Here is a 27,284-nt window from a genome sequence, read left to right as displayed (position 1 = left end):
TGTCATTAGATAGTCTAAATGCGTCATAATGCAAAATATACTAATCCTAAAATGCTCTAGTTTCTAAACTTTTGCATTTTCGTTAGCATTTCCCTCAAGTGCATATGAGACTTGATATTTATTTAATATAGTGTTGCCATTTATTATGTTATTATTTAAAAATCTATGGTTCTTTTTTTTAGAAAAGCAATTCTCCTTTGGTAGTCAGAAGGATTTACCTTTTCCTGTTATATACTATACGCTTTCAAGGAAGGAACTAGAAGGTAATGGCTATTGCTTTAGCCAAGCAGGTAAGTCGCATCCAATCTTACATATGTGCTCTTTTTTTATACTTCGGATTTTCACTCTTATCATACTTCGCAGGTTTTGTTTCCACCATTTCTGCACCTGCAGGGTCTTTGCCCTATGAAATGCTTGTACTTGACTATGAGATGGTAAGAAAAATGTAGCTAATATACAAGCGTTTCAGTCCTTTTTTATGTTGTGTTTCTCCGATTTTACATTCTGGTAAAATTTTTTCCACAATTACATTACGTCTTCTCCCATTAAGAGTCTAAAAAACCAACTCCATATGCAATACATTACTCGACTTCATGTTTCTGATCTAGGTTCTTGAAGAACTAGATGTCCTCCGAAAAAAGACTGAAGCACAGCCAAATGATGAAAAAAGAGATTTTATTTTCTTTATTCTTAAGGAGTAGTTTTTAGTTGGATGACAAGGTGGTGTATCTGGGATGGAGCTTAGAAGTACTTGGAAGAATATATTGCGGACAACAACTGAAAGAGTTGTTTTATATCTCTTAGCACAACTCAAGACATTGTCTCTTTTAGTTATTATGTACTTTTGTCAATCAAAGCAGTAGGGAACTTGATCTATTTTTATTTTTGCTTCTTTATCTAATGTATATCAATTGATGTTTTCTGCTTCTTCAGGATCTGCAATTACTGGACCAATTGGAAAGATGTATGCTGATTTGTGGCCTAGGATTGCTAGTGTAGCCAATGCCATTATGTAATATCTAGATTTTTCTTCAGGTGTCAGTGAGGAGTAAGAGTAGTTTCATGTTATTTGTTATTGAAAAGAAAATGGAGTTTTTTAAATATGGATACATATTTGTGTTAGATGTTTTTGTTTTCCCGTGACGTACATATATTGGAATTGATATTCTGAGATCCAGGTGATGGTAGCATTGTTTTCCTTTTGTTATGAAATTAAATGGTGATGGTTTGAATATAATAATGGTGATGGTTTGAAGATAACATTGATTCATATAGTGGATATCATTGTTGGAAATTTATTAATAAATAAGCTACTAGAAAATTTGAAGATATTTTGTCAAACTTCTCAAGGGGTTTTGTGAAATTTATCCTAACTTTTAACTCAACATAAACCTTAATGTCCGCATAAAGATTGAGGAGTTAAAAGAAAGCATAAATTTTTTTAAAACACAAATTCTGAAATCCAAGTTCATGTATAATAAAGTGTATCCAAACACTATATTTCAAATGTTTGATTTCAAATCCTTGCATTTTGTAAAGACATCCAAACAAAAGGTTCTATCAAATCATTGATTTCAAATCCTAAATTTAAAATCCTTTGATTTTAAATCAACATTCCAAATCCAAATATTAGTTCCCAAACATAGCCTTAACTAATTATTAAAATTATTCGATTCATGTGCATTACATTGCTAAGATGTATACTATTAACCTTTACTAATTGCTTATATTGTTTTTGATTTAACATGGACAATTTGAGGTAGGTCCCAAAAGATGTTGTTTTCAGAAAAGTCACAAAATCTTTCAAGTCGATCGCACCAAAAGGTATTTGTAGTTGAGATGATATTTTAACCTTAAAAAAGACCGTTAAAAAATCTCCCATTTTTCCATTATACTCCCTCCTTCTTCATTCCTATCACCCATTGGCTCAATCAATTGAAAGCGGACCATCGCTTGATGGTCTTGCTAGGCTATTGTTGGTTGAAACCGATTATTGTCAATGAACTTCCCTTATCGACTATTCCTACTTTAGAGATAGAGAAGAGGAGAAACATATAAGGAGGAGGATAAAAGACAAGAGAGGGTAACTTAGGAGAGTAGGACATTTAAATTTAATCCTAGTTAAATTTAAGGTAAGAGTTTTTTTGTTTTAACGGAGATCGTATGGACCTATTTGATGTAAGGTAAGAGTCACTTTTTAGTAACATGTTTTGGAGGGTTTATTTTAAAATTATCTCTATTTTCAGTGACCAACAGTAAAACGTGAATAATTTTGAATATGACGGAATGCCATTAAAAAATTTGTCTGTATATACTTATCCTTGATTATATTGAATGAAAATGCTGTTTTTTTGGCGTGCAAAAAGATTTCGGATATGTGATTAACAAGAATCAAGTCAGAAGTGACGTAGAGTCCAAGTTGCCGTCAGTGGTCTTAAGAGCAATGGCAGCAAGCTCCCACCGCCCGCTCTCAAGGTCTATGTGGCGACTGGAGCTCGTGCAAACCCTCCAGCAAGCTCCCAAGGAGCCGCTTTGGGCTGGCATGGCATGGAGCTAGGGAGCTCGTGCCACGGAGCTCCTAAGTATTAAAAAAAATATTTTTTACAAAAAAAAACCCTATATTTGAACCCAGAACCCAGTTTCGAAATGTGTGTTAAAAATTAGCCGTTGAACAGTAAAAAAATTCTATAAATTCTCAATTCACTACACAAATCATTCCACACAACTCTCTCAAAAAAATTCTATATTTTCCTATCAAATTACAAATATCATGGATCTCTCCCAAAACTTTTATTCGCAACTCTTTAACGGTGAAGGATCGACCTTATACCCACCGTTCTATACAGACGTCGTAGAAGAAGGTCACCCCATCGAGTTATCGCAATCGGCAACACAACAAGTGCCATCCTAAGAAACACTGATCACAAAGAAGAAGAAGGCTTACACGCGGTCCAAAAATTGGACTGTCCACGAGAATAAGCTTCTTGTGTCTGCTTGGCTGAACACGAGCCATCCAAAAATTGGACTGTCCACGAGAATAAGCTTCTTGTGTCTGCTTGGCTGAACACGAGCCAATACGCCATCCGAAAATTAGAAACTTACAATAATATTTGATCACAGCCAAGAAGAACCACATACTTTGATTTCTCACCAAATAATTCCATGCCAGCGACCCCATCGAGTTGAACACTAACTCGGATGATGTTATAGCAAGGCCTGAAGGGAGGAAAGCGGCAAAGCTCAAGAGGAAACAAAATGTGAAAAACTCTGAGTCGAAAACTCTGAGTCCGCTAAGTCCATCATGGGAGATGCTTTCGCGTGGATGAAGCAAACCACCAATCAAAAAATGGATCTAAAACAGAAGAAACAAGATGACGATATCATGAAGATGGATCTCTCAAAACTTAATTTAGTTCAACAATAATACTTTGAAATGCGTCAGGCAGAGATATTGAAGAGGTGGATGTCTAAGGGTTCTTCCTAATTAACATATATTATCTTGTATTAGATTTATAATTGTACTCACATCGCATCCTCATTAGTTCTTCCTAATTATCAATTGTTATCTTGTATTGGATTTATCATTCTACTTGAAGTTGAAAATTTTGGCATTGAATGAAAACAACTACTTTATTGAAAATGAAATTGGCGTAGTACAACAACTCGATCTTTTTTGCTGAAATTACATTATACATAAAGAAACTTAATCCTTGGCAATGGATCCCTTGAGCTGCCACAGATGCTCGATCAAATCATTCTTTAGTGATATGTGTGTTTGCGTGTTTTTTGTTGAACTGAAGTTGAACCTTTCTCTTGTTCTTCTTCCTCGACAACAGCAGCTCCCATAAGAAAGAACGTCTTCATCATTTCATCATTGCTAGAGCTAGATGAGCTAGACCTTTTTTTCTGGGAGATGACGGGTTGAGGTGAGAATGCATCGAATTTTATAGGAATCAGTCGGTTGACGGTCAAAGTTTGTGATACCTCGAACTTCGTGCCCAACCTCAAAGACCGCGGGTTATCTCGAAGACCGCGGGTTACCTCAAAGACCGTATGCGTTCCCTCAAAGACCGCGGGTTACCTCGAAGATTGTGTGCGCTCTCTCGAAGGTCATATCCAACGGTTAGAAATGAAATAAAAATGATTTAAATATAATTAAAAATAATGAGTAAAAAATTTAAAATAGAATATGAGTCTTTTTTAATATTGTTGGAGCTCCTAACTAGGAGCTTGTTGGAGCTCCATAAAATAAGAAGGACCCCCAAAACTTATTTTTTAAATTTTTTATTTTAAAATACTTAAAAGCTCTTGGGAGCTTGCTGACTAGGACCTAGCTGGGAGCGGGCTAAACTTGCTATAAGACCATATGCAGCAGGGGATTTTTTTTGGGGTATTTGAAGGCAGCTGGGGATTTTTTGTGGGGTGAAATAAATAAGATCGGAGAGAGGGTGAAAATTTCACCCCGGATGAATCTGACAAGCCCACGCGCGCGCCTTGATGCAAGCGGACACATGGCGAATTTCTATTGGGCAAGCTTTATTTTTTTCCTCCTTATTTTTATTTGATATTTTTTGAGATAAATACAATGAATTAATTTATAATTTTTATACCATTAATTTTCATTTTTCAAACTCTATAAATAGAGACTAACTTTGTGTCATTTGGACACAAAAAAAAATCTGAGTTTCTACACCCTATTCTTCTTCTTTCTACAATTTGGACATAAATAGAGACTAACATTGTGTTATTTTATGTTAACATAAAAATATTATTGAAAATTAAATTAATAATATATATTTAAATATTATATATTATTTATTGAATTATTAATAAATTATAATTATAAATATATGAGTTATATTAATAATAATAATAATAAAATAGTAATATATATGAAATAGGAAAAAGAATGAATAAATATGGTGGGGTATTCCTTGCTGGAGATGGTCTAACCCTCTTCTTAACTTGGGTGAATCTATTTATCTACGGTACGGCCTACTGGAGAACATTTAGAGCTAGAGCTTTCAAGTTTTAGATAAGGTCCCGGTGTGACCAAAGCCCCTTCAGTCTCCCCTCTCTCTCGTTTCCCCAAATCAAATCCCCCAAGCCTTTTCGTGCTCCTCAGTCTCAATTTCATGGGCTCCGACCGTCTCTCTTCTTCTTCTTGTTCTCCGCTGCCTACCGCCGAAAACCAATCTTTATAAAGCCCTTGCAGCTACCTCTCCCTCTCTCTCGATCTTTCGGCTCCACTCCGAGTGGGCTTGGGCCGCCGCCCGGGCCGCGACCGGGGCCCCCCCCTGCCCCCGGGCGCGCGTGTCCCAGGACCAGTCCGGCTGGCCGCCAAAGCGCGTCCGTGACAATGGCGCTGGCGGCAGGGCGTCAGGCCGCGGAATTCCCGGCTTCGTCGACCCTGATTACGACCCTGCCCTTGATCTTGACAGAATCGAGTATGTAGTTGTTCGATTTCTTCATGTTAGAATTCTAATCCGTTGGATTTGAATGTTTGTCAACGACTGGTTTTAGCTGGAAAATCTGTTCTATACGCATTCATGGTCATAAGAATTAGTTAGCAGTGGCCCTAAGGAGTTGGTAGTTTTGCTTGATAGCGCTAAGTTTCCCCCTCTCAGCTTCTGACCTGCTCATTTCAATTACTAACGCTCAGCTTATATTTTTCTCATGTGGAATTATAGAGAAATGTTTTCAGAGTCCAAATGATAACAATCAAGCACCACCTGAATCCTGAAGCTCAAGTTTCTTGTGAAAACATTGACAACCATGTCGTCGTTGAATATTAAATGATAATGCATATGTTTCGTACTTGTGTTTTAGTAGTTATCATTTCACTGCATATCTCTGGAAAAGATAAATGAGGATCCGAGGGGGGACGCATTAGGTAACCAGAAACAGCATAGAACCTAATAAGATCTCCATGATTTGAATCCTAAAAAGACTGTTCATAAGGGTGGCCCTGCCATGAAACATTCATTGATGCCAATTTAATTGCAATGACTGGCATGCAAGGGTATTTTGCTATGGTGTTCCCTCACAGGAATGCTGTGTATTCATGCCAACCTGCTATAAAGACGAGTGAGCAAGGGCGTATTGAGAGATATGATAATGGTCAACTTAACTGGAGAGATAACCCCAAATAAATAAAACGCAATATGATTCCTTTACCGACCCCAAAATTTGTTGTATTAAGTACATAGCATTAACACTCCAGTTGAGAAGCCATGTTATCCTCAAGAAACATTGTTTGTATTTCAGAATTTCCCGTGTCTTTGTGCTACGTCCTTGTTGGAATGTCCAGAGCAACATAGTTTTACTATTCCATTATTGGGGAATTCAGATATTTGGTGTAGCAGTTTGTTTGAAGCTTTTAACCGTAAGATTAGATATCTTTCTGTGGTATAGTACAAAACTGATCCCTCTCCTGTGAATGCAATTAGGTTTAGGAGGGTGGAGGGCATAAGAGCATGGTTAAGATGAAGCGTAGTTGTATCAATGTGATTGTTAATTTATCAAATGGTGTATAGATGGAGCGAGTCTTTGTGGTCTGTCACCCAAATTAAAACAATGAATCTTTGTTGGAACCGGTCTTTGTGGAAGGTAGTAATGCCTGGTGCACAGAGAAGGGTTGGACTGGATTATATAGATTGTCGGAAAAGCACCTTGGTGATCATTTTGAGTCCGCTCTTTCTCAGTACTGGAGTGTGAATAATTTCATAATATTTAGAATGTTGTGCTCATCCTTGGTAGTTTGGGATGCTATTAAATTCTAAGAATATATTTTATCTGGTGTAATGATTGTTTCCTTTTCTTCTATGTATGCCATAATTTAAGCTTGAAGAGTACTATCAAAGGTCCCTTCTTCTACACCAAAACTCTATAGTTGTGTTGAGAGTTTAGGCTTACAATATTATACTACATGCCCCTATAGACGCCCTTTTCATTGGCTAAAACTTGGATAAGTACAATAGTATTTTTCTAAAACCTGCTTTACCAGGGTTGTGCTAATACCTTGTCCAACAAGGGTGGACCCAGGTGGGGATCAAGGAGGCCTTGGCCCCACCTTGGCCAATAAAAAAAGAAGGGGCATTAATTAATTTGCAAAAATTAAGATGATGGGTGCTAAAGTGCAAAATCTTTGCTCTAAAAGTGAATCTCTGTTGAGTTTCTTCTTGTGAGCGGGAACTATTTTGAGTTTTTTCTCGCAATCAACTTGAGAACTACGTCTCTTCTTATGTAGCTGCTCATTATGATTTTTCTGAAATTTAAGGAATCGGTAAACTTTCTAAGAAATTTGTTAAATGGAAAATGAATGCTTTATATTTTTTGATGTATAAGTTGATAAAGTTGGCACTAATCTTGCTCGTTGCAACGATGAGTATTGAAAGAGCATTTTCGGAAAATAAAAATTATTAAGAATTTAAGAAAGACCTTCGAAATAGAATAGGAGATGAGTATTGGTGCCTTATATTGAAAAAGATAATATTTTTGTAATATTGATGAGGAAGTGTCATGAAACAATTTCGAGAAATGAAAGCAAGAAATATGTTGTTGTAGACACTATATTCTAATTTGAAATTTGATGTTGAAAGTCTTATTATGTGATATTTAGATAGTGATGAATAATACATTTTTTTACATAGTATCGTGTTTAACTATAATTCCTGGGTCCGCCACTGTTATCAAAGTCCCTTCTACTGTACCAAAACTCCAAAGTTGCAGTGAGGTTGAGGGGTATAGTTTATACTCTAACAAGTACGAAGTACACATTAAGGGTTCATTGTTCATGTAGGTGTATATGTTTTAGATTGGATGTAGCAAGTCCCTTTATTTGACTGGTTTTAATTATCTCTTCCTTGAAATTTTTCTAGATATAAATCACACCGACCTGACAGTTTTAGAATTTTCTACACTCTAAATGTTACAGAATTTGTAACCTAGTGTTATTATATTAAACCTTGTTCTCTCTTATGTTGACCTCTGGACTGAATGTTTCAACAAGGGATGACATTTTTTGTTCTTTTCTACTCTTGCTTTAGACCAGAACAAGTGCTAATGTTCATGTTTCATATGAGAGATTTTATCGAATGAGAAGCATCTTGGGAGTATTATGTCTTCAATCTCATGCGACAAAATTCAAAATTTTGTTTTAATGTAAAATTTAAGTATATTTCTTTTGTCTCAGGTCAAATTCAGTAAGGCTATTAGATCAAGAGCAGAGTATGGTTAGTATTGTTCTCCTGTCTTCTCTTGTTTGAGTTTGTGATAGGCTTCTGATTAAGCCGCCTCTGCTTTCTGAACTTTTGCAGATTGGCGTAGTATCTATAGATGAAGCCATTCAAATGGCAGATGATTCTGAATTAGTACTGGTAAGTATTATTTTAATTAAGCAAGTGTAAAATCTTAAGACAGCTTTTACTAATTGAGTAGCAGTCGATCTAGAACAGGTGCCTCTAAACCCAACAATGTGTGCCAAACTGAAATTCCCAGTTCTAAACTGGTTTGAGATGTTTAAATGACAAACACAGAAAATTGAAGAATAATACTAAAACTGGTTAGAAATTCCTGTATAAGGCTCCAAGTCGCACCATTTGCGCACATTGTCATATGTTATCAGTTAAATTCACGTGGTATTCCCTGGTTATAAATTTGAAATTTGAATCCTTTATCTTTTTTCTCTATTTGCCTAGTGTACTTTTTGTTATGTTAATGTTAGTTGCACACCATTTGGTGAATGTTAAGTTTAATATTAAGGTGTCTAGCATCATATATTTCCATCCATTAAATTTTATTAATATGCTTGATAAGTAATAAAATATTAAATACTATTCATTGAAAAAACACATTTGAAAAGTTGCAAATCCACAATTTATTCAATTGAGAGTTTCTTCAGTTTGTTTTTTGCTCTTCAAAGGAGGTTGTAATTCAATAGTTTCAATCTTCTGAAAACCTTGCACTTTCCTATACATGTGAACTAGATTTCACTAAAAATGAGTGCATGGTTAAAAATAGGCGTACATCCATTGTCTATTCCAGATGGGATCCATTTATCTAATTTGAAGTGAGACAATGCAGGGCCACTGAGTATATCCACCCAAAACAGCTTGAGAAACCTGTGTTATGAGTCTTATGACAACCCATGGGAAAAAAGAAATTATCTCCAACAACTCACATTGAAAAGTTCTAGTACCATCCATCATGTGACACACACAACACACAGAGACCGAGGGAGGGAGGGAGGGCACAAACACACACTGAATTCCTCCACTTCTCATCATCAATGAAGGCTATGCCAATGGCTTCGTCTCTCCATCTCTTATTTATCAGTTATCATTCACTCATAACCTCTAAGACCTTTACTGGTGACGTTAATGTTCAGAAATCCATCAAGCTTTCAATAAACCTGACCTCCGTCACAGTGTAATTTTAACTTCCGTAGCTGCAAGTTTTGTCTGATAAGTGGAAATGCAGATAGATCTGATAGTTGGCTTCTATTGCAGGCAATATTGTCTCCAGATGCAGACCCTCCTGTTCTCAGGCTCTTTGACAGCAATGATTACAAGTATGAGCTATGTGATAGATTATTACTCTCTTTTGCAGCTTATATTGCACCTTAATTCAAGTAATTTAGTAGTTAACTTTTTATTTATTTATTTAACAGAAAGCATAAGTTTGAACAGCAAAAGAAAAAAAGAGTGCAGCAGAAGAGATCTCTCGGTGAATATTTCTTCCTTTGATGTTTTATAGCCCGTGTCTTATCTTCTTTGCAGCTATCAATATCCTGTGACATAAAGCTGCACTCACAAATCATATATAATTTGCAGCAAACAGGGTGGATATTAAAGAGGTCAAAATGGGGTAAACTTCTCATTTCTCTGCTAATGATTTAAAAGCTTGTTTTACCTGTGCAGCATTTGGGTCCTGTTATGAATCTTAATAATGGTTTCAGTGTACCTATCTTAAATGAAATTTGGTTTTCAGAAATATTCAGCTCAGTTTTCATTATGACATGCACAAGCAATCCCGGGTTTCAGAATCTCAAAACCTTTTACGATAGTTGTAATTTTCTTTTTTTGCTTTGTAGATTTTAACAAGTTTAATTTGTGTATCTAATAATTTAAATATTGGCTAAGCATTAAAATTCTTGTTCTTGATAATATTTCTCTATCCGTAGAGCTAGTAATAACGAACAAGCAACATCATGGAAAAAGAATTAAGGTCTCGCTTTGCCCCTGGATTAGGCAGTTCACTTGTGAACTTGTTGACATATTAGTATTAGTTAGGGACTTATTTGTAAGTTATGTAGGGGCCTATATAAAACCCCAAGAGATCTCATAATGAATTAGGGTTTCTATTTCATCTTGGTATCAGAGCCTTCTCCAAACCCTAGCCGCCGCCACCAGCACCACCTCCACAGTGCGCGGCGGCCTCCCCCCCCTTCTCCGCCTGCTCACGCCCTTCCCCCTATCTCCTGATCTCACCTGCAAGAACCCCCGCCATCCGCCCTCCGATCTGGGCAGCGTCCCCACTTTCTCGACCTGGGCAGACGCTTCGCCATTTCTTTCTTCGACCGCTGCAGACCTTCCCCCCCTTGCCCGGCCATCTCCGACCTGGCACCGAGAGAGGCGCTGCAGATCCGAAATCCCTACAAGACCGGGTTCCACCTCTTCGCGAAATTACGCCTGGCAGACCCCCCCTCTGGAACCCCCTGCAGACCCCGCCTTTCCGCGGATCAGCCCCCCTTTTTTCGCTGTTCTACTGAGCCCCCCTCCCCGCCCTTCTGCCCTTGCTGCGCTATGCCGGACCTCGAGTTTGGCATGGGTTCCCTCGACTCAGTCCTCGAACTGATGACAGGAAGAGTATATATCTCACAGCGATGAGATATACTACTGTTTTTTTATTCTAGTTTCTTCTGAGAAACGAGAATTTGTTGGAGATCTTACTCTTGTTGTGCAGTAGAAGTGCTGTCGAAATTTTCACTGCGCACAACAAGGGTTTGAAGAGAAAGGTGAACATGTGTTTGATCTGAAGCTTGATCGATGGAGGAGATCATCAAGAAGTTGAACCCTGCGGAGGTGTCAACTTTGATGAAGTTGATGAAGTTGTCGGCTGATGAAAGCACGACAAGACCATCGAAGAAGTTGGAGCTTCCGACCATCGATCTGAAGCTTGATGGACCGAGTACCTACCTGAGTTGGTCACGACAGGTGAGATACACCCTTGCAGGGAAAAACCTGGAGGGTTACTTGACCGGAGAGAAGATAGAACCGGATGAGGACCCGGGAGGACGAGATGAGTGAAAGTCCACTCATATGTTGGTGTACATCTGGCTTCTCAACTCGTTGGTCCCGACGATCGCCGTCACGGTGGATGGCATTGAGAAAGTGAAGGACATCTGGGAGAAGTTGAGGAGAACATATGATGGGGTGGGGAATAACCTGCGGGTGTTCCAGATTAAAGGAGAGATCGACGCCATAGTCCAGGGAGAGAGGACTGTACAGGAATATGCTACAGAGCTGGAGCGCCTGTGGCTGGACTATGATCATTTTTCCCCCGGGCTAGCTGTAAGGACCCAGGATTTAAAGAGCGGGATGCCTTTCTACAGGAGAGGACTATGGTGTTTCTCAAGGGATTGACATCAGAATTCGCTCAGCGAATTGCATTACTGCCAGCTCAGCCGAAAATTCCCACGCTTGAGGAGGCTGTCTCTGCTATGATCCAGGAGGAGACTCGCATTCGGCTGCAGGCGGGGACAGGTGGACTTCCGGTGGTGAAGTCAGCACTGGCAGCCTCTAGCAATACTGGATCTAGGGGAGAGACTCGACAGTGCTACAACTGCGGTGCAGTGGGTCATCTAAGGCATGTTTGCACCAAACCACCCAAGGAAGGAGATTCGAGTGGACGTGGATAATTCGGAGGTCGTGGTCGTGACCGTAGGGGTCGACAAGGTGGCAGAGGAGCAGGGAATCGGGCGAATCTGACGGTAGCAGAAGAAGACGAAGCTGAGGTGGTCTTTACTAAGGAGGATCGTGCTCTCCTGACGATACTCAGGAGGAAGCAGCAAGTAGCAGGGGATGGAGATTTGAGGAGTGGGACTGAGGAGGCATCCACTTCGTTCTTCGCCAGAGGCAATACTGCTACTTATGCTCATCCGACCAAATGTACTGATGACATACATGCTCTTGCTTCTATGTCTCCCAACAGATCATCAGAATGGATAGTCGACTCCGGTGCGTCTCGGCATGTGACAGGTAATGCTAGTGAGTTCTCATCATATACTCACTTAGCATCACCTGATAGTATTCAAATAGCTGATGGTATATTTCAGCCGGTAGTTGGTAAGGGTACAGTCGATTGTACTGGTTCTGTAACTCTGTCTAATGTTTTGCATGCTCCTTCATTTCCAGTCAATCATTTGTCCATTAGTTCTATCATCCTCCAACTAAAATGCATTGTTTCTTTTGATATTCCCAATGTGATCTTTCAGGAGAAGGGGACAGGATAGAGACTTGGGACTGGCACATGGCGTAGTGGACTGTGGTATCTGGATCGTGAAGGGCTAGATTCAGCATTGGTGTCAGTAGTAAAGGAAGCAGGAGTAGGATCTAATATGAGTACTGAGAATGAGTTAATGCTTCATCACCAGCGGTTGGGACACTCATCATTTGGTGTTTTAAGTAGATTGTATCCTTCTTTATTTGAGAAAGCAAATAAACAGAAACTTGTGTGTGATGCATGTGAGTTTGGAAAGCTTACTAGAAGTTCTTATGTTAGTTCAGGTCATAGAAGTTCTTGTGTATTTGACTTGGTACATTCAGATATTTGAGGGCCTTGTTCCACAAGTTTTATGAATGGATATAAGTATTTTGTTACATTTATTGATTGTTTCTCTCGTGTGACTTGGTTATACTTGATGAAGAATAAGAGTGAAGTGTTTGGGTGCTTCCAAAACTTTCATAGGAATGTTCAGACTCAATACGGAGCAGTGGTGAAGATATTGAGGTCGGATAATGAGACAGAGTATACCAACAGAGCGTTTGAAGAATATTTATCAGCTCAGGGAATACATCACCAGACAACCTATCCATACACACCAGCTCAGAATGGGGTAGCGGAAAGGAAGAACAGACATCTTTTAGAGGTTGCTAGAAGCATGATGATCTCTATGAATGTCCCAGAAATATTGTGGGGGCAAGCAGTGTTGACCGCAGCAGCGTTGATCAACAGAATGCCCTCAAGAGTGTTGGATTGGAAGTCTTCGTGTGAGACATTGAAGGGAGATAATGGTGGGATTCTTCCACTTAAAGTGTTTGGCTGTGTGTGCTTTGTGAAGGACAACAGGCCATATGTCGGGAAACTTGCCCCTAGAGCTGTGAAGTGCATCTTTGTGGGATATTCTGCTACTCAGAAGGGATATGTTTGCTGGAGCCCGGTGGAGAAAAGGTTGTTTGTGAGCATGGACGTGCACTTCCGAGAACTCGAGCCATATTACACCCGGAAGGTAACGTCATCCGTTGGTAACTCGTCTAATACTGAAAGTATGAGGCGAGAGGAGGAGAATGGTGAGAGATTGGTAAATATGGAGAAATCAATGTCTGAGAATGGTGAGAGATCAGAAAAATCAATTTCTGTAACGATTCCTTGGGAAGAAGACTTGGTTGAGGAGGAGCAAGAGAATGAAAAAGAAGTGGAGAATGAGATAAGAGGTGTTAGACCAACGGCTCAGGGGGAACTACTTACCTATAGTAGGAAGGGGAAATAAATTACGGGAACAATACCTACAGTGCCACTGGTGCCAAGTCTCTTGCTAACGCCTGCCCCGACTCCTGAGACATCTACACCACCACCAGATTCCTCTCAAGGTGATTCCATTCCTCTTCCTACTCATCCCACACCAATAACTGTACGGGGGACTACTCGCAGTAATGTGGGAAATCCTTCCGATAGATATGGTTGGGATCTTGCTCAGTTTGTATCATATTCTAACATCCACCCTGCGCATGGAGCATTCATTGCATCACTGGACTCTGTTACTATACCTAACAATTGGCAGGTTGCAAAGAAGGACCAGAAATGGAAAGCTGCTATGCACGAAGAGCTAAGGGCCCTTGAGAAGAACCGCACTTGGGAGTTAGTAAAACTACTAAAAGGGAAGAGAGCAGTTGGTTGCAAGTGGGTCTTCACTGTGAAGCAGAATCCAGATGGACAAATTGAGCGCTACAAAGCTCGTTTGGTGGCAAAAGGATATAGTCAGACATATGACATCGACTACGATGAGACTTTTGCACCGGTGGCAAAGATGAGCACTGTTCGGACCTTAATCTCTCTGGCAGTAAATGGTGGATGGAAGCTACACCAACTAGATGTGAAAAACGCATTTTTTCATGGAGATCTAGTGGAGGAGGTATACATGGAGATACCACCAGGATTCGGTACAGATCAGACAGTGGGAAAGGTCTGCAGATTGAAGAAGTCTCTCTATGGGCTAAAGTAGTCTCCTCGTGCTTGGTTTGACAGATTCAGGAGGGCTATGATAGGTATGGTGTACCAGCAGATCAGCGCCGACCATACCGTGTTCTTTCGAAGAAGTGGAGGTCACATCACCTTGCTTGCAGTATATGTGGATGATATGATTATTACAGGGGATGATGAGAAGGAGATTGTCCAACTCAAAGTGAGACTGGGTAAGGAATTCGAGGTGAAAGATCTTGGTTTGCTTCAATACTTTCTTGGAATAGAGATAGCTCGAGGAGCGGAGAGGATCGTCCTATCCCAGAGAAAGTATGCACTGGATCTTCTCAAAGAAACAGGAATGTTAGGATGCAAACCTGCAACTACACCGATCGATCAGAAGTTTAAGCTGGGTGCTGAAGCTGGAGAACCAGTTGATCGTGACAGATACCAAAGGCTGGTGGACATGTTGATCTATCTGTGTCACACACGTCCCGATATCTCTTTTGCAGTGAGCGTGGTGAGTCGCTACATGCATGATCCAAGGAAGGGTCATATGGACGCAGTGTATCAGATTCTAAGGTATTTGAAGAATGCCCCCGGAAAAAGGCTAATCTTCAGGAAGAATGAACACATGAGCATTGAGGGCTATTGTGACTCTGATTGGGGTAGCTGTGCTGATCAAGGTTTTAAATGTCGGCCGACATGTCCGACATGTCGGCCGACATATCGGTTTGAGGGCTTGACCGACACGACATGAACGTTTTCAACTCGTATGTCGGTTTTCAAGGCCAAATTGGAAATATCAGGTCATATCGGGCATATCGGCCTATTTTTTAGCTTTGAAAAATCGGCCGATATGGTACTTTTTTTAAGATCTGTTTTTTGTTATCAGGTTTGGGTTTAGTGATAAATACCCAAACCCGTTTGACCCGTTCTCATGTTTAAGGGTTTCTTATGAACCCGATAGAAAGAATTTATGAACCCAAATCCATATATTATTTACTTTTTTATATGTCTAGTCTATAGAATTTATAAAGTATGCTTATATTGAATTTATGAATACTTAGATTATATTTAGGACATTATTATACATATGCGTACTACCCGATATGGCAATCCGATATTTAGTCAATGTCCCCTGATATATCCCCGATTTTTGCTATCCGACATGAATTTCAGCCATCCGACATAAACCCGACATCCGACATTTAAAACCTTGGTGCTGATGACAGGAGGTCCACCTCAGGATACTGCATCTTTATAGGAGGCAACTTAGTCTCGTGGAAGAGCAAGAAGCAGTCGGTGGTGGCGAGATCGACGGCTGAGACAGAGTATAGAGCTATGGCCTTAGGAGTTGCTGAGTTGCTATGCTTGAAGAGTATGCTGGTGGAGCTGAAGCTGGATCAAGGAGCTAAGATGAAGTTATGGTGTGACAACAAGTTTGAAGGTCTGAGGAGAGCAAGCCGAACGCTTCCTCCGAAGGAAGAAAGCCGAGAGGAGCCAACCGACGCGAATCCTCCGAACTCAAACTTCGCCTCCCGTGGAAAGGGAAAAGCACCTGCAGCTACTGGTGGTGCTAATCAAACGTCACAACAGCAATCCTGAAGGCAGCAAAAGACTGTTCTTCATCAAAGAGAAGTTGGATAGTGGACTACTGGAGCTAAGTCATGTTTCGACTAAGGACCAAGCAGCAGATTGTCTGACTAAAGGACTTAGCTCAGTAGATATGATTAGAGGATGTGATAAGATGGGCTTAGTAGATATCTTTCGCCCATCTTAAGGAGGAGTGTTGACATATTAGTATTAGTTAGGGACTTATTTGTAAGTTGTGTAGGGGCCTATATAAAGCCCCAAGAGATCTCATAATGAATTAGGGTTTCTATTTCATCTCTTCATAGAAAATCAAATTTATACTTTAAAGAAACATAATACAATGGTATGTGTTTATAGGTCAAAAGAATCCAAAATTCCTAGTCCAAATAAAATAATTTTTCAAACAAATATTTTCCATTCCCAACTAACACAAAAATTTATAAACAAGGTATAATATATAAGTAAAAATGAATCCTCCTAATACAACCAGTATTTCTTCCTTAAGGTGATGCTTAGATTTATTTGATTTATCTTCAACCACTTATTTTCATTTAGAATTTAAGAAGTTGTTCTGTATCAGCTATATTGGTAATTTGATCATTCTATCTAACATGTGGATTGAACCGGACCGGACCAACAACAATGGAGGTATCAGTAAGATATTTACCTTTTCTGGTTGGTGTACAGTTGACCAAAGCAAGCTAGGAAAAATCTTATGACTCGATTGGCCCCCAGCATCTCCCTTAACTTCCATTTAGATATCTGTTTGCTCCCAACTTGTAACCCGGTTTAAAGTCAATTAATCTTCATGTTTGATGTTATATAATGGAACTTTTTTCTTCATACAGGAAAGGGTGAATCTAATGAACTAATAGCATATTAGAAAGTATTAGGTTGAAAAAATGATATCCAATATTCTTTTCCCTTCTAGCAGTTTTATTACCCCCTATATTAAATTTCAAATAGATATCATAATGCCAATACAGAAATGTTCATCTTCATCTATCTAGAAATTTAAATTATTCATTTCGCCAAACTGTGACATATTGCTGATATGCTTATTCTTGCAGATGAACTTATCTGTTTCAAATGATAACAGGTACAATATTGACTCCCATGATTATTCCGTACGGCTGAGGGCTGCCAAGAAGTTTCTCAATGATGGAGATAAGGTGCCAAAACATTTTTGTATATAGCAATATGTATTTTCCCCCCTCTCTTCATTTAGTTGTTACGATAGTCAAATTCTCAAAATGTCATCCAGGTAAAGGTCATCGTGAACTTGAAACGTCGAGAAAATGAGTTCAAAGATAAAGCAATTGAACTTCTAAAGCAATTTCAGAATGATGTTGGAGAGGTATCTTTCTTCTATTATCAATTTTTTTTATGTATGAATGAATGACTCGTAATTATAAAATTTGTTTGCAAAGAACTAAATGCAACTGCTAAAGACGGACATTAATCTTAAGTGTACAAAAGAAAACAGTTGGGATTGATAAATATGTATGAAGTGTGAAGTTTCTTGTACATTGCAGTTCATCATCCCCCTAAAAAAACCTGAAAAGAAAAAAAAACCACCCATAAAAAAACAATAAAAGAATTGTAGGTAAATACGTAACACACATTTAGTGCTTTGGTTAATGACAAAAGGATATCCTGTCTTTACTTGATTTGGTGAACCTCTTGCTTGATTAGAGAGTAATCCATAGCCATTGCAAAGTCTACAAACGTATAATGTAAAGAGTGAACAAGTTTCTTTTCGCTGCCCCTTTCTAATAATAAAGACCGAACTTTTGATTGCAGTAGCAATTTACACCCTGCTCAAGTTTGTAACCTCGGGAGATCAAACTAACACTTAAACATGCAACGACTTTCTGTTAGGGCATATTTGGTGACTAAGAAGTAAATGGAGAGTGGTCTAGATATTAGAAAAGAGGTCTTCAATTTTATTTTATTTTTTCCTTTTTTTCTGTTTGACAGTTGGAAGGTGGTTCAAAAATGAAGGTGCCATATTAAATTGTATCCCTTTCAAAATTCTCCATTTTTTTTAAAGAAAGAAGATAGCAAGTGAATTGACAGTAGACAGAAGTTTTAACTTTTCATTCTCTTGTTGCTATTTCCTTTTTAGATATTCATTTTCTACCAATCTCATTTTTAGTTGTCACTGCAATTTTCCACCTTTCACTTCATATTTTTCAAACAATATTACCAACTAAAAGGGGGGAAAAAGACAAACCTCTTAAACTTTTTTACTTCCTATTTGCCTTTTCGCTTGTCAAGACACCTTAGATACCCCTTCAAAATGGTGTTGTTTAATGTACTTCCTTGATAGAAATGCCTCACAGCTTTTGATACCCCTTCAAAATGGTACGTACACGTAACATTAACACCCATAATTTTAGGTTATAATTCATCTAATTCTTGGTTTATGTAAATGGCATCTGATGCGTACTTGAAACCTCTCTTCGTACTTTATAAGAACGTAAATTATGTAAGTCCTCTGATTTATCAATCTGAACCTCAGCTGGCAAGTGAAGAGAGCAAGAATTTCAGCATCAGGGACATATTCATGGTTCTGGTGCCTAATAAAGCTGTAATAAAGAAATCCCAGGAGCAGCCAAAGAAGAAGGAAGAACCGATTAAAGAAGCTCCAGCTAAAGAAGTCTCAGCCGCGTCTCAAAGTCCATTTTCCGTTCTCGTCCAGCATTCTAATAACTGAAGTAAACACTTTCTTCACTGCACTGTAAAAGTGTTGTTAAGAGTGAAGAAGGTCGTGTAACAACGGGAGTTCCTCCGTGGGCACAAACCTGATCAGAATTGTCGTGCAGATCTTGCATCTTGAGCTTCTACCTTCATTTTGTATTTTTGTACACAGAATTTATACTCGGAACAGTGTATATTCTTTTCTATATGTCAGCCATTTATATTGCAGTTTTCCAACTTGTCACCAAAGCGAGAAAAGGCGTCAGCCTTTTTTATTTTAATTTTTTAATTTTGTTGAGATCTAAAATATTGCTTTAGAGAGCATTTATGTCGTATGTTAAAAGAGCAAGCTGGTTTAGTTGAAGTTCCCTGAGGTGACAGAAGAAGACTTGGAAATAAAGGAAGAGGTGCATTTCTCTCTTTTCACGATAATTTGGACGCCCTTCACCCATCCATGTTTCGAAAGTTTGGATTATAATCTAACTGGGTTACAATTTAAAGTGTTTGGTAAATTTAGTGGATTGAAATATATTTTTAGTAGACTGTTTGGCAAATGAGTGGATAATATTAATAATCCGTCACTGTTATCAAAATGATCAAAAAGGACGTATTGATGGGAGGGAGAGTTTTGTAATAAATGAGGTTTGTGATTTGGAAAAATTATGAGGGGGTAAATTGTTAGTCAAATATTGGCTGTCACCGAAAGCTTCAACCACTTTTTGACAAAAATGAAAAAGCCACCGAAAGCTTCAGCTATTTTTGTTGACAAAAGAGAAAGGCAGGAGCAAAAGTAAAAAATGGGAGGAAGAAAAAAATAAGAATGGAGGAGCTTCTGCACCTATAAATAGGGTCCCCCTCTTCCCTTATTTGATCATCTTTTCAACTGCTAAGAAACAATCAAGGGTCAGTGAGAAATTGTGTAGAGAGGCTAAGAGAGAGTACTGAGCCAGAGAGAACTCAGTGAGTGAAAAAGAGAGAGAGAGAGAGAGAGAGAGAGAGAGTGTGTGTACTTAGTGAGAATATCAGAGCAATATTCAGAGTGCTTGTAATTTTCCCCCTTTCAGTATAAGATCTGCAGCAGCCCGTGGATGTAAGCAATTTTGTGCCGAACCACGTAAATCTTGCGTCTCTTTTTTTTTTTTGCGCATTTATTCGCTTTCTGGTGATAGGGAAATCTGAGTAATCTCCCAACAATTGGTATCAGAGCTCTGGTTGTGACGTCTGTCAAATTTCTGTGAGATTACTATTCACGTGAATAGTGAATTTCGTGAATAGTGAAATTTTGCCGGCGATATCAACTTGTCGACAGAGGTGTTTTAATACACGGTGGTTCGCAGAAATTGTCAGAAATGATCCAGAGGAAGTCAGATTCGAGTGGGAGCGATGGTTGCAGATGAAGGGAAGTTAAAAATTGAAAAGTTCGATGGTGCGGACTTTGGCTTTTGGAAGATGCAGATTGAAGATTATCTGTACCAAAAGAAGCTGTATCAACCTCTCTCAGAAAGTAAGCCAGATGATATGAAGGATGAAGAGTGGGCTCTTCTCGACAGACAAGCCCTTGGAGTTATCCGATTGACGTTATCCCGCAATGTTGCTTTCAACATAGCAAAGGAAAAGACCACGGCGGGTCTTATGGCGGCTCTCTGTAGCATGTATGAGAAGCCATCTGTCTCAAACAAAGTTCACTTAATGAGGCGGTTGTTCAATTTGCGGATGACAGAAGGCGCATCGGTAGCTCAACATCTCAATGAACTCAACATAGTCACAACCCAGTTGAGTTCAGTTGGGATTGAGTTTGATGAGAAAGTTCGAGCGTTGATTCTTTTGTCTTCCCTACCAGAAAGCTGGAACGCTACAGTCACGGCTGTGAGTAGCTCATCGGGAAGCAACAAGTTGAAGTTCGATGACGTTCGTGATCTGGTTCTTAGTGAAGAAATTCGGCGGAGAGAATCAGGTGAAGCTTCAACCTCCTCAGCTTTACACACGAAGTCTAGGGGAAGAACTTCAGAAAGAAGTTCAAATCATGTCAGATCAAAATCTAGAAGGAGCAAATCTAGATCAGGAAAGAAAGACTTCAAGTGCTACAATTGTGACAAGAAGGGTCATTTTAAGAGGGAGTGCCGGGCACCAAAGAAAAATACCAGCGCACAAGAGTCTGCCAACGTGACCGAGGAAGGAGGTGATGCTATGATTCTAAGCGTCAACAGTCCGATTGAATCATGGATTCTTGATTCAGGGGCATCCTTCCACTCCACCCCATGCCGAGAAATCATGGAGAACTACGTCAGCGGTGATTTCGGAAAGGTACATCTAGCAGATGATGAAACCTTGAAGATTGTTGGCAAGGGAGACATCCGATTAAAATTACCAAATCAAACCACATGGAAGTTGCAAGGAGTGAGACATATTCCTGGTCTTAGAAGAAATTTGATCTCTGTGGGACAGCTTGATGGAGAGGGTTATTGTACAACCTTCTCGGGTCATGAATGGAAGATTACCAAAGGAGCACTCGTCATTGCTCGAGGTAAGAAAAATGGTACTCTCTATGTAACCTCTAACTTAGAGAATATCATTGCAGTAACAGATGCAGATAAAAAATCAAAGCTATGGCACCAAAGGCTTGGCCATATGAGCGAGAAAGGGATGAAGACACTTTTGTCAAAAGGGAAGCTGCCGGATATGAAGAATGTAGATGTCGGCCTATGCGAGGATTGCATATTTGACAAACAGAAGAAAGTCAGTTTTGCAAAGATTAGTAAGACACCCAAGACAGAAAAGTTAGAATTGGTTCATACCGACGTACGGGGGCCATCTCCAGTTTTATCTCTTGTAGGCTTACTGTACTATGCCACCTTTATTGATGATTCTACAAGGAAGGTGTGGGTTTATTTTCTGAAGAAGAAATCAGAAGTCTTTGATACCTTCAGAAAATGGAAGGCCATGGTGGAAAATGAAACTGGTTTGAAGATAAAGAAGTTGAGGTCAGACAATGGAGGAGAGTACAAAGACAGTAGATTCAAAGAGTTTTGCACAAACAACGGGATCAAGATGGAGAAAACAGTTCCCATGACACCGCAGCAAAATGGCGTAGCGGAGCGCATGAACAGAACTTTGAATGAACGTGCCAGAAGCATGAGGATACATGCCGGACTGCCCAAGTTCCTATGGGCTGAAGCTATCAATACCACAGCCTACCTAATCAACCGTGGACCCTCAGTTCCCTTGGATGGTGGAATACCGGAAGAAGCTTGGAGCAGAAAAGAGGTAAACCTTTCACATTTAAGAATTTTTGGTTGTATCTCTTATGTACACATAGATTCTGCTGAAAGAAGTAAACTTGATGCCAAATCTAACAAATGTGTTTTTATTGGTTATGGTGGTGATGAGTTTGGTTACCGATTTTGGGACTATGAAAATCAGAAGATCATCAGAAGCAGAGATGTCATATTCAATGAGAATGTGATGTACAAAGACAGATCAACTGCAGAATCAAGTAGCTCCAGTACAAAAGCTGAAACAAAAGAATTTGCTAAATTTGAGGAGATTTCTGGAAAAGGATGTTCAGACTAGCCCTGAAACAGTTCAAGAAGAACCAAGCACGCCAGAAGTGAGACGCTCCTCCAGAATTCCTAAGCCAACCCAGCGTTATTCGCCTTCTTTGCACTACCTGTTGCTGACTGACAGTGGTGAACCGGAGTGTTATGACGAAGCAATGCAGGTGGAGGATTTAGTCAAGTGGGAGTCTGCTATGCAAGATGAGATGGACTCACTCATGTCAAATCAGACGTGGGACTTAGCTGAATTATCACCAGGTAAAAAAGCTCTGCATAACAAATGGATTTACAGGATCAAAGAAGAACATAATGGGAACAAGCGCTACAAGACAAGATTGGTTGTCAAAGGCTTTCAGCAAAAGGAAGGTATCGATTACAAAGAAATTTTTTCTCCGGTCGTGAAACTGACTACAATCAGATTAGTGTTGAAAATTGTAGCTGCTTAGAATTTACATCTTGAACAGTTAGATGTAAAAACAGCTTTCCTTCATGGTGATTTAGAGGAGGAGATCTATATGAAGCAACCAGAAGGCTTCATAAATGCAGGCAAGGGAAATCTAGTATGTCGTTTGAAGAAGAGCTTGTATGGATTGAAACAAGCTCCCAGACAGTGGTACAAGAAATTTGACAGCTTTATGAGCATCGACGGTTTCACTAGATGCCAAGCAGATCATTGTTGCTATCTCAAGAGGTTTGACAATAGCTTCATTATTTTATTGTTATACGTTTATGACATGCTCGTTGCAGGATCAGATCTGTAAGAGATTATAAATTTGAAGCAAAAATTATCAAAGCAGTTCGCAATGAAAGATCTTGGCGCTGCAAAGCAGATTCTTGGAATGAGGATCAAGAGAGACAATAAGTCTAGGACCTTGATGTTATCACAAGCTGAGTACATCAACAAAGTACTCTCTAGGTTCAACATGCAAGATACGAAACCAGTGGGTACACCTTTAGGTGTTCATTTCAAACTTTCCAAAGAACAGTCACCGAAGACAGAGGAAGAGCGTGCACACATGGCGAAGGTCCCGTACGCCTCAGTAATTGGAAGTCTGATGTATGCCATGGTCTGTACAAGACTAGATATTGCTCAAGCAGTGGGAGTTGTTAGCAAGTACATGAATGATCCAGGCAAGGTACACTGGGAAGCAGTCAAATGGATCCTCAGATATCTACGGGCCACCAAAGGTAAAGCACTTTGTTTCAAAGGTGGAGATATAATACTAACATGCTATGTAGATTCTGATCTAGTAGGAAATGTTGATATCAGAAAGAGTACTACAGGGTATGTATATACTCTAGGAGGTACTGCAGTGAGTTGGGCTTCTCAATTGCAGAAGATAGTTGCTCTCTCCACAACTGAAGCAGAATATGTCGCTGTTACAGAAGCCAACAAGGAAATGGTGTGGCTTCAAAGTTCCTTGGATGAATTAGGCAAGAAACAAGAAAATAATATTTTATACTGCGACAGTCAAAGTGTTATTCATCTAGCGAAGAATCCGTCTTTTCATTCCATAATGAAGCACATACAGATGCGGTATCATTTTATCCGGTCACTTCTGGAAGATGGAAATTTGAAGCTTGAAAAGATCAGTGGAGCTCAAAATCCGGCAGACATGCTGACAAAGACGGTGACTATTGACAAACTGAAGCTGTGTTCAGCTTCAGTTGGCCTGCAATAGTATAAAGACCGGGAAGAGCTGCTGCATAGATCGAGGTGTGAAGACAGATTGAAATCAGTCTTCAAGTGGGAGATTGTTGGTCAAATATTGGCTGCCACCGAAAGCTTCAGCCACTTTTTGACAAAAATGAAAAAGCCACCGAAAGCTTCAGCTATTTTTGTTGACAAAAGAGAAAGGCAGGAGCAAAAGTAAAAAATGGGAGGAAGAAAAAAAATAAGAAGGGAGGAGCTTCTGCACCTATAAATAGGGTCCCCCTCTTCCCTTATTTGATCATCTTTTCAACTGCTAAGAAACAATCAAGGGTCAGTGAGAAATTGTGTAGAGAGGCTAAGAGAGAGTACTGAGCCAGAGAGACCTCAGTGAGTGAAAAATAGAGAGAGAGAGAGAGAGTACTCAGTGAGAATATCAGAGCAATATTCAGAGTGCTTGTAATTTTCCACCTTTCAGTATAAGATCTGCAGCAGCCCGTGGATGTAGGCAATTTTGTGCCGAACCACGTAAATCTTGCATCTCTTTTTTTTTGCGCATTTATTCGCTTTCTGGTGATAGGGGAATCTGAGTAATCTCCCAACATAAATTTGACTTTAACACATTCAAACCTTATGGATTGTAATCCACAAAAAGTAATTTGGAGTACCGCTAGATTATTCTTCGATGGATTAAAATAAAAAACAATCCATTTGCCAATTGTTCAAATCTCTTTTTATAGATTATAATCCACTTTGACGGTTTGCCAAACATGTCCTCAGATGTAATGTGACTCAATGTGTACCCTCGAAGCATCTTCAAGAAACTAGCAAACAAAGTGACTTTTGACTGGAAAATATTGAATAGTTTTGTTTCCTTTTCTTTTATGGATTCAATTTTTCAAATAAGGACCCCCCATCTCTTCTCGTTTAAGACCTCTAATAGCTAATCTGCGCTTTCTACCACCAAAGCTGGGGTGTTTACTAGCGAGAGTCTACCTTGTGAATATAGGGTTAAAAGATGCCGCGCTCGTTGTAGATGATGATCATGATGTAATAAAGAGGACAAAAGACAAAAGTAAAATCAAACATTTAGCATCGTAATTTATATGATGGATCACCTTAATGAATGCAACTAGTCACCGACCGCCGGTATGAGAGACAAAACCATATTAATGAGTTACACGTGTTGCTCTAGATATTTTTTTTCCGAAGAAAATTTTGATTTAAACTCATTCCCACTTTTTATTTTAAAAACTGACCGACTCTAGCCTTTGCACTCGCGTATAAGTTGATTGAAAATGCCTTTTATAGGGAAACAGCAAACACGCTGCACATTTTATGATCGAACCACTTCTCTGCCACGTCAGCATCATGGCCGCGAAGCGGGGCGATTTTTTTAAATCTCGTTGCTAAATAGTCCGGGTTGCCAAGCCCGACTATTTTGCACGCCCCGACTAATATATAGACTAAACTAGTCGGGGTTGGCAACCCCGACTAATTTAGTTTGTATATTAGCAAAATAGTCGGGGTTGACAACCCCGACTATTTAGCAACGAGTTAAAAAACCCCGACTAATTTAGCTTGTGTATTAGCAAAATAGTCGGGGTTGCCAACCCCGACTATTTAGCAACGAGATTAAAAAAATCGCCCCACTTCGCGGCCACGATGCTGACGTGACCGAGAAGTGGGTCGATCCCTGTAAATAAAAAGGGAGTCGGTCGGTTTTTAAAATAAAAAGGGGGAATGAGTTTAAATAAGAAATTTCTTCTTTTTTTTCCCCCCTTTCCTTTTTTAGGACTCTAGATGTGTAAAATTGACTGTTTATCTAAACATTGAGAAATGCCTCCTGTATTCAGAAGTATGAACTTGCAAGATGAAATAAGGATCTATTGCGCCCCTTCCTGTTTTGAATTTAGGATGATTTCCACATTAATCCCTCAAACCTTCCATAGTTTGAGATTGGTCTCCCAAATCATTGAAGTTGTTGTTAGGTCTCCTAAATCATACAAGTTTTTTGAAAGTTAGTCTCCCTGGTCAGCACCTGTTTGAATTGAGGGAACATTACTTCCTTTACCTTTTCGCAGCGTAATTATGCAAGTTACAGCCTGTCTAATACAAATCCAAACCTGATTTGGGGGCGAGAGAGAAAGAGGGGAAAAGGTCATTTGATGGACGAAAGTTACTTGGTGAGGTTGGTTTAGTAATTACCCATCCATAGTTAAGCACTAATCCATCATGATAACATACATATCAGATAAATTTTGCTACAGATGAACTAATTTGAAATATCCTATACAATTTGCGGACCTAATAGCAGAGGGACTAATCTTGAAATACGAAAGAATTTGAGTAACTTTTATGGAAATAATGCTTGAATTTTACATACGCCTTTACGCATTCTTCCTTGTAGTATGCACAATATTGAATATATTGCGACCATGAATTTGATTATACACATAGAATATTGTGAAAGTTCGATCCAGATGAGGTAGAAGCTGAATCTAAATTTGCAATTACCCAAGAGGTTAGTTATAGAAAACTAGCATGAGCTTTTGGGGAGTTGCAGTAACCTCCATCAATTTCTTTTTTATTAGACTAAAACTCTTTGAACTTTAGGAGTTGTTGCATATAATCCTCATGAATAGTTTGATTTTACCAAATCTCAAACGAAAATTTCTCATTTAGTCTCCAACTTAGCACAATTTATTCTAACATCTCGTGTGTCAAACATGTGCGGGAAAAAAAAAAAGATAAAAATAATTATTTAGTCTCAACAAATTAATTATTTTTCCTTATTAATAAAAGGGTAATTTTTGGAACTAAGAAGGAATAGTAAGTCTTCTTTTCTTTTCCTTTTTTTCGTCTTGTGCTTACCGGTGACACGTTAGAGCTGATGGTGCTAATATGAAGAGTAACAAATAAACTTCAAGTAAGATTTAGAGAAATAAAACAATTTATGAGGTTATGTTCAACAACTCCTAAAGTTCAAGGGGGTTTAGTCTAATACAAAAAGTTGATGGGGATTTACTATACCTCCCCAAAAATACACGGGGTTTGCTGTAGTTAACCCTTACCCAACAGATAGTTAAGTAAAAGAAAATTACAATCTCTCAAAAGATTCTATGATACTGCATCAAGGAGAATTTGAGACTAGATATGGTCTAGACCATCACTAGCGTCCGAGAATGAGGTACATTTATATGTACAAGCATCTTGAGCTAAATTATGCGCGCAAATGTTACCCCTTCGACGAACATGGAAAACATAAGAAGATTCAAATTCCTAGTCCAACAATGACAAAGGATTAGGATTTTCTTTTT

The 27,284-nt window shown here is 39.1% G+C and overlaps 1 protein-coding gene across 1 annotated transcript; it reads left to right on the top strand.

Annotated features, from left to right (window-relative positions):
* Positions 735-19,066, top strand: LOC109842046 (translation initiation factor IF-3-like). Its single transcript, XM_020410964.1, has 12 exons — positions 735-747; positions 934-995; positions 1,764-1,824; positions 5,126-5,447; positions 8,195-8,234; positions 8,319-8,378; positions 9,510-9,571; positions 9,671-9,726; positions 9,834-9,867; positions 17,156-17,228; positions 17,321-17,413; positions 18,581-19,066. The coding sequence occupies exons 1-12, from the start codon at positions 735-737 to the stop codon at positions 18,773-18,775; spliced, it is 1,071 nt and encodes a 356-aa protein (XP_020266553.1). The 3' UTR covers positions 18,776-19,066.

This window comes from Asparagus officinalis, chromosome 5 (genome assembly GCF_001876935.1).
Source record: "Asparagus officinalis chromosome 5, Aspof.V1, whole genome shotgun sequence".
Taxonomy (NCBI): Eukaryota; Viridiplantae; Streptophyta; class Magnoliopsida; order Asparagales; family Asparagaceae; genus Asparagus; species Asparagus officinalis.
Note: the sequence above shows the minus strand (reverse complement) of the source record. Positions and strands in the feature narration are given on the sequence as shown.

Excerpts from the sequence above, each read along its gene's own strand:
- LOC109842046 (XM_020410964.1), top strand. Across the intron at positions 8,235-8,318 it reads TAGATCAAGAGCAGAGTATG|ATTGGCGTAGTATCTATAGA; the intron begins GTTAGTATTGTT and ends GAACTTTTGCAG. Across the intron at positions 9,868-17,155 it reads ATTAAAGAGGTCAAAATGGG|GTACAATATTGACTCCCATG; the intron begins GTAAACTTCTCA and ends AAATGATAACAG.